We start from the raw sequence: 12,925 nt of genomic DNA on the forward strand, positions 1-12,925 counted from the left end.
GAATAAAACAGGTTTTTTCTGTACCTGAAGTCATTCAACTTTAGAAGAAGATCTTATTAGATTTAGGCTTAGAAGAGCAATTTAACAGGACAGGACTCCAAAAAAGCTAAGGCAGGGGCAGCTAGATGGCACAGTGGATAGAGCACCAGCCCTGGATTCAGGAGTACCTGAGTTCAAATCCGGCCTCAGAAACTTAACACTTACTAGCTGTGTGACCCTGGACAAGTCACTTAACCCCAATTGCCCCCCAAAAAAAAAAAAAAAGCTAAGGCAAAACTGCATTATATGTATTGTGTAATATTAACTAATGCAATTTTTTATCAAAAAAGCTGCTATATTTAGGCCAGCAGAAAATTGAAAGATAGCTAAACTAAGTACTAGTAAATACCAGTAAGTATTAGTTTCGGTTTTTAATTTTTGCAGCCTTCAGACCCTGACAGGATGCTTTTCAAAACAAGTTAATTCTGAAAAACCATGCCTAAAACAAACATTACAAATTTAGGAAGAAGAAAGTAGCCAACAATTAAATAAAATGATAAATTTATTGTTTCAGGACTTAAAGGTAAATATAAGAAACTTAACCAGAAGAAACTATGGAATACAATAGCTAAACACTGTTTCTAGTTATTATAAAAAGTGCTTGTCATTAAAGTTACATATCTGAAACAGTTACCATGGTAATAATCATCATCTAGACAGTAAAAGTAATAAAAATTAATGTACTCCTGAGCTACAAAGCAGAGGGAAAAGTTTGAATTGAAAGATTAAGTCATTGCTAGTAAACTAAAAACAAAAGTCAACATTCTGCTATAATTCTCAATGGAATCACAAAGAAAATATGGTAGCCATTAATGTACTACATAGTGAGTTACTTTTGTTTAATGGATAAGCTCATATGGATAATACAGATGTACATGTGTCTATAATTTTCATGCTGCCAAGTTTTGAGTGGAGTTTTGGTTTGTTTTTGTTTTTATCTGGACCTATGATTTCACTGGGAGGGAAATTCCCTCTACCAGTGCAGATCAGTACAGCAACTACATGGTCTGTACTTGGGGCACAGAAAGTGACTTGTCCAGTGTCACAGTCAGTAATTATCAAAGGTAGCCCTGAACCTAGATCTTCCTGATTGTTAGGCTGGCTCTCTATCAAGTACCTCATGCTGCCTGTAATATAAAGTACACACTGAAAAATTGTGGAAAATTAATTAAAATTAAAAATCAGTATCAGCACTATGCATCTGAACAACAAAATATCTACTTACCTAAGTTATTTCTGTATCGTAACTGATTTCTGATACTATAAAGCACAACTTGCTTTTCATATTCTCTCTGTGAATTTCCAAGGCCCTAGAAAATGATATGAACTTAAAATATTTTTCAAAACATGAATATGCAAATTTAAACATCCCCTCGAAATTCATATCTAATTTTCATTTTATCTCACTTAATTTCTAATACTAAAAATAAATAAGACATTTTGTTACTGCTGTTCAATCGTTTCAGTCACGCCTGACTCTTCATGACCCCATTTCAAGTCACGCAAAGATACTGGAATGGTTTGCCATTTCCTTCTCTAATTCATTTTACAGATAAGGAAACTGAGGTAAACAGGGTTAAATGCTGCCAACTTTTCTCTCTCTCTCTCTCTCTCACTCACACACACACCCTTGCTAGAACACTATCTTCTAAAACATATAATTCAGTATTAGGACAGTTCTGTCTTGTACCCTAAGGAGATTTATTTACTAGAAGTATCCAAAGTATCTTATTTTAATATTCGCCTAAAATGCAGTGGCTCAGAATCAACAAGAAGACAGTCTGATGGTAAGATTAGTATGCTTAAGAGGGAATTTGCTTTTATTTTAAAAGAGTTCTTTCCTACTAATTTGATATTCTATGAAACAGGGTCTTTACATATATTACGCAAAATATACTGATAATTTTTTTCCTATTTTTAGTTCAGTTAAGGTAATCATCGATATGCACCTATAAAAAAAGGATCTACAAATTTGCTTTAGACTAAAAACTAGTAATAGCCTTAATGAAAGGGAGGGAAAGGCAGCATACTGCCAAAGAACAAACATTAGCTCCTAAGCTTTGGTTCATGCTGCTCCCAAATGCTACTACTAACTCACACATTCTCATGGTCAATCTTATCCTTCAATGTGACTGAGGCGCCAACTGTCCTGCACCCCTTCAAATCTCTTACATCCCTATTTCAATACTCCTGTGTCTTCACCCAAATTCTCTACTTTTCTTTCTGCCCAGTCCCAAAAAAAGACTCTCCACTTGCCAAAGCAAATCTATCCCCTTGATTCCATTCTCTGACTCTGCCTCATTCTCTCTCCTCTTCTCTTTATCACTCTCCTTCCCTCTCTTCCCTTCTCTCTTTTTCTATCTCCTCCCCAGCATTCTTCACCCCCACCCCCCGACATACTTTGCTAAGCTTATCAAAAGAATAGGACACCCTCACTGTTCCCATTACTTCTTTTAAAAATTGATAAGATCATATGGGATAATGTAAATGTACATATATGTGTATTAATTTCCATGCTAAAAAGCTTTGAATGGGTTTTTGGTTTGGGTTTTTTTTTATCTCAACTTCCTATAATCATGGACTACTCCTTCCTAATGATACACATTTTTACCTTGGCTTCACAGATACTATATTTTCTTAGTTTTCAGTAGTCAGTAAATAAACATTTACCAAGCACCTACCATGTGTCAATCATTGTCCTGAGCACTGGTAATACAAAGAAAGGCAAAAAACAGTCTCTATTCTCAAGGAGCTCACAAGTCTATTGAGGGAGACAACACACAAACGATTATATACAAACAACAAGATGCATACAAGATAAATTGAAGATAATCAACAGTGAGAAGGCACCAGAATTAAAGGGGATCGGAAAGGCTTCCTGGAGAATGAGGGATTTTAGCTGGGCCTTGAAGGAAATAAGGAAGGAACTCAAAAGTCAGAGATGAGGAGAGAGAGCATTTTAGCCGTGAGGGAAAGCCAGTGAAAATGCCCAGAGTTAGCAAATGGAGTAGTCTGTATAAGGAACATCAAGATGGCCAGTGTCACTAAATTACAGAGTACAGGAAAAATGTAACGTTAAAAAAAGGCAGGAGGAGATTATGAAAAAGGGACTTTGTTTGAATGCTAAACAGAGGACTTTATAATTGATTCTGGAGGCAATAGGGAGCCAATGAAGTTTACTGAATGGGGGAGAGGGGAGAAAAGTTGACATGGTCAGACTTGTGCTTTAGGAAGATCACTTTTACATTTGAGTAGAAAATGGGCTGAAGTAGAGATTTGTGACAGGGAGAAAAACCAGCAGGCTAATGCAACAGTCTAGGCATGAGGTGATGAAGGCCTGCTTCTCTAACCTTTCCTTCGGTAACTCTTCCTCCAACTTTTACACTGTCATTTTCCAGGGCTTCAGACCTATTTTCTTTCTTTATAATGTATGCCTTAGCTTCAAATATCACCTCTAAGAAGATAATTTCCAATATCTATTTCTGGCCCTATTTTCTCTGAGCTCTAAACCTTCATTCCCATTCCCCAGGAAATGTCTCCAAAAGTTGTCAACTCATTGATACTTACATGTTCAAAACAAGACGCTCTTTCCTCACAAACTTGTTCTTCCTGAATATGTATGTTATTGCCTCTCCAGGCTCCATTTATAATTCTCTGGACTTTCACTACCATGCCAAAGAAGCCTCCTCACCCCTGGACTTCTCTCACCCTGGAAATTCACTCCAGTTCTTGATTGGCTACTTCCTCCCAGAACTTCCATTTTAAGGAAAGCATCTAAATCAGTCATGTCTTCATAACTCTCCAGGCTCCACTCCTGACTAAAATTTCTCTGTCATCTCTTTCTCCATTAGAATACGAGCTACTTGAAGGCAAGAACTATCTTTCTGCTTGTATTTGTATTCCCAGTAATTAGCACAGTGCTTGGCACATAGTAAACACTTAATAAATGCTTATTGACTTAATTGCTAGTCACAACTCTTTTATAAATTTAATATATGTGTAAGAATCCTTGTCTGAGAGACTTCAAACCTGGATTTTTTTGCTACTGCATCAAATGCTTTCTTTAAAAAAAAAGTAGTAGGATCTTTAATTCTTACAACACCATGTCAAACTATGCAATAAAGATGTGGTTTGCTTTTTTTTTTGGGGGGGGGAGTGACAAAAGCCTAGCTTTTCTCATATTTTCATCCAGGTACAACAGCAAGAATACAAGTGGCTGATGCCTTGGTCTTGTTTGGTAAAAGCACATGATGCTCTTTTCTATTCTGGAATTTTCCCTTCTCTGAGATACCTTGAAAAATCTGAGTACCTTTAGAACTGTATTTGTTCCTGAACTGAACATACGCCCAGGCATTCTTGACTTCATTTTCTTCACAAAACAGATTCAATAAATGCTGTTAACTTTTTCCTGTTTCACATATTCCCTTGACCAGACTTTTCTCAACCACACTACCTATTCTATAACTCCACAACCCATACTTCTTTAGGTATGCCTATTCTACCCATCTGTCCAATTCTAAACACTAAAGTACTTCTTAGTTCTTCTATGCTTTCTTCTATTGGAAGCATCTTTTGTTTTAAGGACACAATTTTAATTCTATTCTTCCATTATATTTCTCATTTCTTAGAAATGCAGATTTGGTTTGAGTGAGGCACAAACTGAAGTCACAGTCTATTTAACTGCAAGTGACTTGTTGGTGAATGAGTTATGGACCTAACAAGAAGTTTCTTTGTGTTTCTGGAGGCACTTTAGCTAGATTTCATTCTAAGCATTCAGATGAACTGTTTGTTCCTTTTGGAACCCACTGGGGATTTAGACAGACAGAACTCTGAAATGAGGACCAAAGAAGGGCAATGTAAATTTATACTGCCTTCTCTTTCTCATGTTAAGTAGAATTATGATTGGTAGAAGACAGAAGAAACATACAAAAGGCTGTTTTAGAAATTCACCCCATTTTTTTTCCTTTGGGTCAGTGTCTTCTTTCACAACATGACTAATATGGTAATATGTTTTGCATGATTGAACACATATAATCTATACTATAATGCTTACTGTCTGAAGGAGAGAGGAGGGAAGGGAAAGAGAAAAAATTCAAAACTCAAAAAAAGTTGTAAATTAATGTAATAAATTTTCTTTACATGTAACTATAAAAAAATATTATTTAAAAAAAGGAAAAAAGAACTTCACCTTTGTGCTCAAAATATCCTGCAGAGGGATAAATTTAGGAAGCAGTTTAAACTAATTTTTTTAAGTACTGTCAGGCACTAGTAACTTTTTATCTCTTTTGACACCAATCTAGGTCTCATATATGACTGCTATCATAATGTGAAAGTAGAGGCAGCTAGGAGGCACAGTGGATAAAGCACCAGCCCTGGATTCAGGAGGAACTGAGTTCAAATCAGAGCTCAGATAGTTGATACCTACTAGCTGTGTGACCATGGGCAAGTCACTTAACCCCAATGGCCTCACCAAAAAAAAAAAGTAACAAAATTTCTATTGACTATCCTTCTCAACTTCTCTCTAGCAAACCATTAAACTTCTGTATCCTGTAGAGTTTCTGTACAGAAACTGTATCCATGACAACTTCATTGAGTGATGAATGTTGCTAAAGAAAACTACCATCATGATCCTCTAATTATATTTTTAATCATAAACTGAACTCCACGTGCTGTCATCCTCTCCCAAATAGTCTTCTCACCAATTTTTCCATTTCTGTCAAAGTTCCATTGCTTTCTGAGTTCCTAGACTCACAAACTTGGAACCACTGTTTTTGTCATTGTTTTTCCTCTCCTTTATTCCCCATTACATCATATTTAATCAGTTACCTAGTTGATTACCCTGCCTAGTCTTGCTCTTTATACCTATTACCCAATTTCAGGCCCTCAACCTCAACACTTCATGATCAGATTACTTTAACAGCCTCCTGCTTGGTTTCAATTTTTCCTATGCTCCCTGCTTTCAATCTTTGATCCTATACAGTTGCTTTGAATATTAATTTCATCTTGGCAAAGATACAACCTCTCTGTGCTTATTTCCTAATTTTCAAGATAAAAGGAGGAAGAAAGATAAATATCATCACTTAGGTTCTTTTCCACCTCTAAACTTTATGATCCCAATCACCCTTACTAGAAACCTTGGTATCATTTGAGTTCCTTCAGCCTCATTCAATCAGTTGCAAAGTCAGAACTATTTTCAGGCATTTTCACTGGCTCTGCCTCCTTCCCTCCATCCCCCAATGCTTGGAATGTTCTCCCTCATCTGTGACTCTTGGCTTCCTCCAAATCACAGCAAAAATCTCACCTTCTATAGGAAATTTTACTTGATCTCCTTTAATTCTAGTGCCTTTCTTTCCTCTATTATTTCCAATTTATCTTGTCTATATCTTGTTTGCATGTTATCTCCCATCTTTTGCCTTTCTTTGTATCCCTAAGGCTTAGCATAGTGCTTGTCACATAGTAGGTGCTTAATAAATGTTTTCTTACTGCCTGACAGCCTACCTGACTCCAGTCTACCCAACACCTTTCCAAGGTAATTTTCCTATCACATAGAATTAATCATACTCCTGAATAATATAATGTAAACATGCACAAGTGTGTGTGTGGGGGGGGGAGAAGTGTATAGTTTGGAAGTAAGATTGAATTAAAATAGGTGAAATGTCCATAATTAAATTACTCCCAAAGCCATCTAGTGCATTGTCAAGATCTGGCCAACATGATAATGCTCTGGCCACAGTATACAGGCCTTGTCTGACATCTGGGTTGCTTATATTGCTGATGTATCTTCTAAACCAGGGTATGTGCTTTTATAAACTTCCAAAGCATGATTTATCTTTTTGTCCAAAAAATGTAAAATCTGAATCGTAAGTCTTTGTTGAGGAGAAAAAAAGATATATAGCAGAAGTGCTATATTTCTCCTTCCTTTCTTAACTAAATTCCTTGAGAAAGCCATCTATAATCAGTTCTTCCATTTCCTTTCCTTTCACTCTCTTCTGAATTCTCTGCAGTCTGGCTTTCAACTTCATCATTCACCAGAAAACTATTGTCTCCAAGTTACCAATAATCTCTAATTGCCAAATCTAATCTTTTTCTCAGTCATCATCCTTCTTGACCTCTCTGCAGTCTATGACACTATCCATCAGTCCCTGCTCCTTGATACTTTCTTTTCTCTAGGTCTTTGTGATACTGTTCTTTGCTGGTTTTTTACCTGTTCCTTCTTAATCCCAGTGTGGGTGGTCCCCAACACTCTGTTCTGGGATCTCTTTTCTATAAACTCAATACAATTTTGCCTGATGATCTCTTCAGCTCCCATAGATTCAGTTATCAGCTCTATGCAGATAATTCTTGTATCTCTTCATCTCATCCTAACCTTTCTTGGGACATTTCCAACTCGATGTTTCATAAACACCATAAACAAGTCATATCCAAAACTGAACCCATTATTTCCCCCAAAAAACCACTTCCTTTTTCTTAATTTTCCCATTACTATTGAGAGCACCTAGTCATCTAGGTTCCAAATCTAGATGTCATCCTCCACTCTTTATTCTTGCCCTCATATCCAGTCAGTAGCCAAGTTCTGTCATTTCTACCTTCAGAATAGCTCTCATATAGACAGGCCCTCATCACCTCATGTCTGGGTTATTGTAATAGCTTGCTGGTTGATTTCCCAGCCTAAAGTCTCTCCCCACTACAATCCATCCTCCACTCACCTGTCAAGGTAATCTTTTTAAAGTATCAATCTGTGTACCTTTTCAAATGCCAAGGAACCTGGCCTTTCCTGTTACTACTGCCAAAGTCAATCTTCATAAGAAAGGAGGGAAGATGGATCAATGCTTTGAGCCACATCTGTCTTTGCAAGTGGAATTTTAGGAAGGGGACACTTGGGAAACTGAATTCTTTACCCCCATAGCCAGAGCAGTATAGTTTCTTTTACAAGTAAACCCGTGGGGGGAGGCGGGGGCAGGAAGGTGGCTCAGTGGATGGAGTACCGGCCCTGGAGTCAGGAGGACCTGAGTTCAAATCTAGCCTCAGACACTTGACACTTACTAGCTGTGTGACCGTGAGCAAGTCACTTAACCCCAATTGCCTCACCAAAAAAACAAGTAAACCAGCAGGCAAAGCCCTGCCAAGATATGCATGTTTATACTAAACATAGCAAATTCCACCTCTCTCCATTAGTTATGTTGTTTTTAAAAGATTATTCATCAGCAAAACTTGTTATAAGGAACATCTATAGTATTCATCATATGGAAACAAGACTAGAGGCAGATATCGTAGAGATTTAAGAAAATCAATTTATGATTCTGTGCTAAGGATTACTTCTAGTAAACAGTGACAAAACATATGTCTATGCTTTTCAAAGGGAGATAAACATACACAAATATTGCTGCTAAACTCTTAGATTATTCTAAGAACTAACTGTTGTTCTCCTCTTATAAAATTCAATTCCTATGGAAAAAATTTCATAATTTACTCCTACATATGCTTATGTGAATAAAGATATAAAGAGATAGAGATAAAGATAAAACTATCAACGTTCTCTATCTACCTTTCCAAATATCCCATTCTTGGAAACTCTGAAGTAGAAAATACAAATTATTTCAACTCTTATCTAGGAAACTAGAAAAAAAAATCTAAAGGTAGAATAGTCAGTAAAAGGGTTGTGGAAAGAGCGAAACACTAATACGCTGTTGTTAAAACTGAATTGGTCCAACCAATTTAGAATTATGCTTCGAATATGGTGAAAATATCTATGCCATTTAACCTAGTGACCCCACTGATGGGCATATATTCCAAAAAAGGTCAGTGATTAAACAAAAAATTTCAAATACAGTAAAATATTTCCAGTAGCACTTTTTATAGCAGCAAAAAATCAGAGTAAGTGGCCCAAGAAGTGGGTGACAGCTAATAAATGTAATAGAATATTACTACACTATTAGAAATGACAATTACCAAGAAGCAGGGACTTAAAATGATAAACAATGACAAGGTAAGTAGAAAGAACAAAAACAACAAAATAATCACAACTGCAAGCTGTGAAATTATAATGGCCAAGCTTGACCTCCCTTTCTTGCGGATATGGAAACCAAAGTTCATATACACCACAATATTTTTAGTAGCAAAGAAAAGATAGTAGATGCCCATAAGAAGGGGGATAGTGTGGAACACAGCATATGTCACACTTGGTTCTTTAGCTTTGGCATAAATGCATTTTTTCTTTTTTATCCTTTGTTATAAAATATGGGTCTCTGGAAATAGGAGATGAGGTATATTAAGAAATGCTAAGTACCATAAAAACAAAAGATAGCAACAAAAACAATTTAAGGGAAATATAAAGCATATATTTCATAATAAATAAAAACGAGACACTGTTATTGCTTATATTATAAATAATGTTTAATAAAACATGTAAGTGTGTGCGCTGTTGTGCTGGCCATTAAGTGATTGAAGGACCCGGATCAGCTAATAAATTCAAAAAGTTCAAAATTATATTAAAAATTAGTCAAATGTGTGGGGAGGGGTAGTACTAGTGATTTTTAAAAAATGAGTATCAATGAAACATTTTTAAAATAGAGAAGGAAATTCAGAAAGGGACACAAGCAGAGCAATGCTGTACTACCACAGCATATATAAAAATATGTGTATGTATACACACATGCATACATGCATATTTTAAAGATGCATGTAATACATTAACAGTTTCATGTAAAATCTTTTTCTGGACTTCTTTTTATATGGATATGTTCATGTTTATTGAAGATTTTCTAGGGACACTCCCTCCCAACCCTATGTAAAAAGCTGTAATGATACTGGGGTTGGGGTAATAGGGTTCCAGAGGAAGCATAGCAACAGTTTGGAAATGTCACTTTAGTAAAGAAGTAACTAATGCTGGTTGGTAGCAGTAAGGAACAAGCTATGGAGGACAAAAGACTTAGAGGAAATAGAGTAATAGTTACAGATGATTCAGAGTGCTTCAAAGTGTGGTGGTTAGGCGAAGATTGACTTTTAAAACCAAGAATCATAATTCTAGAGCTGAAAGTTAAACTCAGACTTAAAACAGTACACTAAGAATCATAACTCTAGAGCTGAAAAGGAATTCAAAGGGAATCTACTACAAACACCTCATTTTACTGACAAGGAAAATGAGACCCAAGAAGGTGAAGTGACTTGCCCAAGGTCACAGTCAGAGGTGAGATCTAAACCACTGAAACAAGGTACACTGAAACAAGGGCTAGTCTTTCCACCATAAGAGGCAATTATGCTGCCTCTACTTAAAAATTAAGATCAAGAATGTAACTGCTGAACTGTGTTTCCCTTATGCAGACCTCATGTTTAAAAGCTTAAAAACAGACTAAAGTTAATTTGCCTATAAATACAGCATTTATCCTGAATTTTCCTCTAATTTCATAATGTGTTTTGGATAAAATTTAAAATGAAATAACTGAAATAAGTCCTGTAATGATGATCTCTTCTTCCCCTCCTACCATATATAGTTTTAAAAATTTTACAAAATGGACCAAATCACATTATAATTGGTTTTAAAACTAATTTTAATAGTTTCTCTCACAACTGGGGAAGACCAGTGCTTTCCTTACATAATTAAACTCTTAAAAGTATCACGGTAATGTATGAAAAATCATCATTAGTCCTTCTCATGTAAGCAGTGCCCCTCTGACACCTCTATTGTATTGGTAAAAATTTAAAGATGCTACCATGAAGTTTCACAATTTCATCTAAGAAATTTGTGCAGGGAGTATTTTGCACCATTTTATATAAGTGGCTAATTTTACATCCAGCTCAATCTTACCCATTGCTTTAAAGGGTTTCTTACTAAAGGCATATGCAATTTCACCTTTTTTCCCCATCTAAATTAAGCACTCACTTTTGACACTATTATTCATGTTCAGAATAACACACATTCAACATTTCATCTTCCCTCCATCACAGGGAAGAGAAATAGGAAGAAAATAACTGGTGTTTCTCCCAGTAGTTAGTATGGAAGAAACAGCACTACCTCTGGAGTTAAAAGACCTGGATTCAAGTAGACTTCTGACACTGTGAGTCCGTGGGCAAGGCACTTAACCTCTCTTGGCCTCAGTTCTCTGTAAAATGAAAAGTATGGACTAGAAGTCAATTCAGAGCTCTGGATCTATGATTAGATAGATAGACTAGATAGGTAGATAGATAGATAGATAAGTAGGGAGGGATGGAAGGAGGGAGGGAGGTAGATAGGTAGAGAGAGAGAGAGAGAGAGAGAGAGAGAGAGAGAGAGAGAGAGAGAGATGGAGAGATGGAGAGATGGATGATAGATTTGTTTTTATGTGTTTATGTATACATATATATATATATATATATATATATATACACACACACACCTATAGACATATATACACAGACACAGACATATATGCGTATGTTCCTAGATCGCGATCCTGTAGCCTATACTATATTCAATGACAAACAATAAAAAGGAGTGCCAACCCAAGGAATAAACAGGTTATTTGATAGACTGCCAATCAGAAGAGACATCAAATCTCCAAGGGCTTTTTCATTTTCTCACACACACCATCCCTTTTATTCCAGGTCACCTTTTCCCTTAACGGGCAAGCACAATCCCTTCAGAGGGAAAACCACCTCTGATACCCCTGTAGTTAGTGGAAAAAGCCATGCATGTGCTTATTCCCACGCCTGGATGGCTTTCCTCCCTCATCAGAAGCATCTCTTCTTTACAAAGCGCCTCACATGACACACCTGCTGACCTTTCCTGCACAGTCCCTCCCCCTTTAACCCGAAGGTCCTCCCTCCAGCATCCCCCTGAATTGAGGCTTTGTGAGTAGTGTCTGTACATTAAGTTGTTGACATGTTTTCTCCCCCGTTATAAAACTGGAACTCCTTGGGAAGAGGGGCTGTTTTCACCCAGCGCCGGGGCTCCGTGCCGGACACACAGCAAGCGCTAAATAAATACTCGGTGCATTTATTATGCGAGCCACTGACTGCTCCTGAAACAGCCTTGACACGCCGGCCTCGGGCTGCCAGGGCCGGCACCCGAAGCGAACAGAAGCAAGGCGGGCGGGCAGGGGGATGGGGCGGCGACCTACGCCGAGGTGTCCGAAGACCTTGGGAGCGAGCCCGCCCGAGGGCGCTGGGGGAGGAAGGGAGAGGGGTCGGGAGCGGACTGCCAGGAGGAAGCCGGAGAGCCGCACAGAGTTCGGACCCGACGCTCGCTCTGCCCCAGGTGCTGCCCTCCTCCTTCCGCGCGCTCGCCCCCCTGGCCCGGGGGGTTCCGGCCGCGTTACCTGTCGGACATTGGCCGGCAGCTTGCTCCAGGGGTAGTTGTGGCGGATGTGGAACTCCACGTCGATGTTCATGGTGCCCGGCGCGGACGGGCGGACGGGAGGGCGGCGGCGGCGGCGACACCGCCCTCCTCCTCACGGCCTGGCGGGGAGGCTGAGTGGCTCACAGCGCCACGGGGCAGGGCCGCTCCATGCCTCGGGCTCCTGGGGCGGAAGGGACCAAGCCCTCGGCCACCCCGTGGGGGAAAGAGAAGGGAGAGAGGGGCGGAGGGGGGCGTACGACGCGACAGCTCCAAGTTTCTTCCTAGTTTCGACCTGCCGGAAGGGGCCGCCGATCAACGTCACTTCCGCCTGCGGCGGCGAGGGGGGAAAGGAAAAGAAGGGGGCGGGGCGGGAAAGTTGTCAAAGGCGGGCTACTGTTCCCCCACGCTTCATAACTTCCCTTCCTTTGCCACCCCCCCCCCTCCCTATTACCTGCGGACAGGGACAAGAGCGTTAGATGCGAGATACCGCGTGGCCTCACCGGCCTCTGGGGAGGCGGCACTCGAGGGTCAAATATGGTCGCAGACACTCAGTACCTGAGTAACCTCGGCCTC

The 12,925-nt window shown here is 38.9% G+C and overlaps 1 protein-coding gene across 1 annotated transcript in view; it reads right to left on the bottom strand.

Annotated features, from left to right (window-relative positions):
• Window positions 1-12,664, bottom strand: part of FAM91A1 (family with sequence similarity 91 member A1) — a 59,386-nt gene extending 46,722 nt beyond the window's left edge. The window contains exons 1-2 of the mRNA XM_044005330.1: window positions 12,333-12,664; window positions 1,265-1,349 (exon numbers count right to left, since the gene is read on the bottom strand). Coding sequence (XP_043861265.1) covers window positions 1,265-1,349; window positions 12,333-12,404 — 157 coding nt within the window. The 5' untranslated portion in view covers window positions 12,405-12,664. The remainder of the gene's footprint in view (window positions 1-1,264; window positions 1,350-12,332) is intronic.
• Between the last annotated feature and the right edge of the window lie 261 nt (window positions 12,665-12,925).

Source organism: Dromiciops gliroides, chromosome 1 (genome assembly GCF_019393635.1).
Source record: "Dromiciops gliroides isolate mDroGli1 chromosome 1, mDroGli1.pri, whole genome shotgun sequence".
NCBI classification, from domain to species: Eukaryota; Metazoa; Chordata; class Mammalia; order Microbiotheria; family Microbiotheriidae; genus Dromiciops; species Dromiciops gliroides.